Genomic DNA, 3,922 nt, shown 5'->3' on the forward strand with positions numbered 1-3,922 from the left:
TTGTTCACGAACAACGAGCCGTTTTGACAGCCCTAGGTGTGTGGGAGTTGTAACCCAAGCTTGTTTTCTTTCTTCCCATCTGGTACTTGTGGAATCTCTCTCCCTGTGGATGTAGGTGAATCAACTTAACGCTGAACCACGTAATCTTTTGTGTTTGATTGTTGTTGTGTGACTTTATACACTTTCGCATTTATTTCACATAATTGGTGGAAGGTTGGACGTACGACCACGCAAGGGCGTTGGGCTAGTTGTATCTAGAGGGATTCTCGCCAAGCAAGGTCAATTCGGTGGTCTGGATTCCAATAAGGTGGAGTATCGTTGTGGTTGGTCGAAGGTGAGGGCACACTCGGGCAGAGGAGATGTGTAAGAGAGAGGGGAAGGCCATGAGATTGGGGTTTATTGGGAGGGTTGCCAGTGGGAATAGAGAAAGGAGGTGGACGGAGGGTTGTGAGCATGTTAGGTTTTCACGTGGCAGATGGAATTTTAGTGTTAAGCGCTAGTGAAGAGAAACAGGAAAGTAAGCGACATAAAGAGAAGTGCAAGATAATAAGAGAGAGGAGAGAGAGATGGGGAATATGGTATTATGAGAAAATATTAAGTGCAGTTGAACGTATGTTCGGATGACGGTTTGGATTATACCATACTACCTTGTGTCACACTGTTGCCCATCTGAACCGTCATTCAAACGTGCGGTCGCAACATATAATATTGTCTTGTAAGTTAGAGAGACATATGGAGAAAGATGAGGGAATAAATGAGGTATAGCCGAGAGAGTCCCTGTGTTATGGGAGAAAAACTAAACATTTTGTTAAATGTATGATGTGGTAGCATGGATTAGCACTTGTCCACCTTTTAGACTTTCCCTTACCGGGAGGGAGAGCAGTTTTTGGGAGACATGGTTAGGGAGAGTGATTTTTGGGTTGACACATGTCAAACGAAGCTTATTTCAAATACGAATGAGTTGCTTGAATCATTTTGATGATCCAAACATGCTAGTGCAGTTTATTTTACGATCGGATGTCTTTCGGGTGCGGTGCATTTGAGTACTATTGAGACAATCTAATCTTGATTTAAGTGATACTAAATTTATTTTGCATCTGGCGTTGCTTTTATCATGATCAATTGATTTGACTTATGAAGACAATATAGAGGTCAACACCAACCAGACGATTAATTTTAAAGTTCATAACTGTTGCTAGTTGTTTTGATGAATATATAATCACATATGTGACTGACTGGCGATTACATTAATTGTAAACGTACATAAATCATGCATTTTTCATCATACTTATGAGCATTTTAGGCCAATTAAGCGGACCGACACACAATCAATAGAGTATATCAGTTAAAAGAACACAACAAAGGTCAGATGCATATGTATGTAGGATATTTCCCTTCAAAGTGACCACAAATAAATATAAAATTCGTATGGACACCATATATAAATCTGAAAACATTCTATGTTGTAAAGTGACAAATCAAATAGTGTGAAATTGCTTCTAAGCAAATGTACTTAAATCATTACAAATCAAATATGCTTACCCTCGAATAATTTTATTCGAGTTTGCTGCCAAAACACAGGCAGTGGATAAAACCAATACAAATCGGACCTTTTCATCCATCCAACAATCTTGGTTTTCTATGCCAAATGCCCTATGTATCAATATTGGTTATGGGTCCTCTAAACCAATGCCTTGCACTAAGAACCCATGAAGAGACTGTAAGCAGCAGCAGACCACCAACAGCAACTGGTGTATAATTGAGAGTATCCTTAGTAACAGGGTAGGCCACAGGAAGGGAGAAGAGGACAGTGATGACAGTGACCCATAAAACTGCAACCCAACCAACAAGTAACCCATAGCGGCCCAGGTTGAACGGGCCGGGGATGAAAGATTTGCGGGCCAATGTTATTCGAAAGAAGATTGGGAGGGCATAGGCAATGTAAAGGCCAATGGTGGCTATGGACACCATTGCTTGGAAAGCTACTAAACTTCCCAGAGACTGGCAAGACAAGAATAAAACATTAGCTATATAAAGTTACACAGAAATATTAAAGCAAAGTGCATAAATAGTTGATGAACTTCAATGGGATGATGAATACAAAAATGCCTAAGGAGAAAGTATTTTGTAAGTTACAGTAGTTTGTTGACTTTGCGGATTAATGGATTTTGATTGAACTCGTCCTTTTCATATTTTTTGAAGCAAAATTCTGAAAACAATTAAGTTATTTACCCAAAAAAAATGTACTCAACCGCACGCCTTAAAGCTGGCTAGAATCAATGACTGAGACATAACAATGAGGAATTCATTTTAGCTTTGAGGAACTTTTGTGAATGTTTACAATCATAAAGTAGGCAGAAAAATCATAGATTTGGTACTCAGAGAGCAAGTGGTTATTAAAGGCATGTCGCATTTTAAAGACAAGTTCAAAAGACAAAAATAAAGAAAGATTTACATACATACCACAGGATTCCCATGTATTTACATATCTAACAAATCTTCATTTTTTACATAAATAACATCTTATGAAAATGTGCATTTCACATTTTAAAAGTTAAAATAGTAGTTTTTTATGTGACATGAAGGATTTTGGTGATATAAATGTAAAAGAGAAATGTCAGGCATTAAATATCGAATAACATAGGAATTGGGGGGTATGTATAGAAATACCCCAAAAATAAAAGAAAATTTTGCAATAACTAAACACCAAGATATAAAACTTTGCATTACCGTCAGTGCCATGCAAAATGATACAACTACAGAGAGCCAAACTGCATTTATAGGGACATCTTGCTGGTTAACCTTATGCCAAAAAGATGAGAAAGGCATTGCTCCATCTCTTGAAAATGCATAAGCCATCCTGTTTTCAAAAAAGAAAGTTCGGAGAGTTGCAATTAATAGCATATCACACCTAAACTACCATAGTTACACATACAGCACTCGGATCATTAAAATCACATAAAAAAGAGCACTATTACCACTTTTTAGAAGGGAAATACATTATTTCAAATATAAATTTAAAGCATGAAAGTGTGATGTATGTAAATCTTAAAGTTTAGACGCGAGAAATGTAAATACATATGAGCTGTGTGCTACATATATAAATTTCCCTTAATCTAAAGGGTAGATTAAAAATAATTCAATGATCATAGTATCACAAAACCAACATATATTTCCCTTAATCTAAAGGGTTGCGAGAAACAGCAATAATTCAATGATCCAACTATCACAAAACCAACACAAACACTTTTAAATTCTTAGAAATAAAATTAAAAAAAAATCAAGCTTTCGAATATTTATTCATAATAATAAATTTAAAAGATAGATCATTAATAAATCAAGTGTTCATTACCTCGAGTTGCTTGTCACGGAACTCATGCCGCAAAAGAATATGGCAATGGCAACAATTCCCAAACATATGATGCCACCAACTCCACTGCCATATCTACTCTTAAATGCAAGGTAAAATGCCTCAGCAATTGCATAACCACCAGCATCATTGTCACTGCTCAAAAGATATGGGATGTTGGTAACAGCAAACGTGATACCAAGTAGGTACGCCCAACCAGCAATAATAGATATACCAATGGCACTAATTATTCCTTTTGGTCCATTTATGTCTGCATTTTTAGTTTCTTCAGTCTGAAGGAAATAAGTTCAATTTGCAAACTTTGTTAAATTTTATTACTCTGGGTTCTTTAACAACAAGCAGAATACTGAGGCATCAGAGCTTCAGAAAGTAGGCAAAATTGTTTGCCCAAGAACTGGAAAAGTGTAAAAGAATGATGTTTGTTCTAGTATCAACATATGAATCAATGACCTTCTATTAATGGATTAAGGAAAACCAATTGTCAGGGAATAGGACTAGTCCCACGTAAAGCATTGGTGTTAGAAAAGTGTCGAAATGGTCCTTTGACTCTCG

General features: G+C 36.6%; 1 protein-coding gene across 1 annotated transcript in view; it reads right to left on the reverse strand.

Moving 5' to 3' along the window:
* Positions 1 to 1,398: 1,398 nt before the first annotated feature.
* The window catches only part of LOC110018823 (amino-acid permease BAT1 homolog), a 6,143-nt gene continuing 3,619 nt past the window's right edge, over positions 1,399 to 3,922 (reverse strand). Inside the window, exons 6-8 of the mRNA XM_020716276.1 lie at positions 3,353 to 3,642; positions 2,731 to 2,860; positions 1,399 to 2,001 (exon numbers count right to left, since the gene is read on the reverse strand). Of these exons, the coding sequence (XP_020571935.1) occupies positions 1,654 to 2,001; positions 2,731 to 2,860; positions 3,353 to 3,642 (768 nt within the window). The 3' untranslated portion in view covers positions 1,399 to 1,653. The remainder of the gene's footprint in view (positions 2,002 to 2,730; positions 2,861 to 3,352; positions 3,643 to 3,922) is intronic.

Source organism: Phalaenopsis equestris, unplaced genomic scaffold (assembly GCF_001263595.1).
Source record: "Phalaenopsis equestris unplaced genomic scaffold, ASM126359v1 Scaffold000036, whole genome shotgun sequence".
NCBI lineage: Eukaryota > Viridiplantae > Streptophyta > Magnoliopsida > Asparagales > Orchidaceae > Phalaenopsis > Phalaenopsis equestris.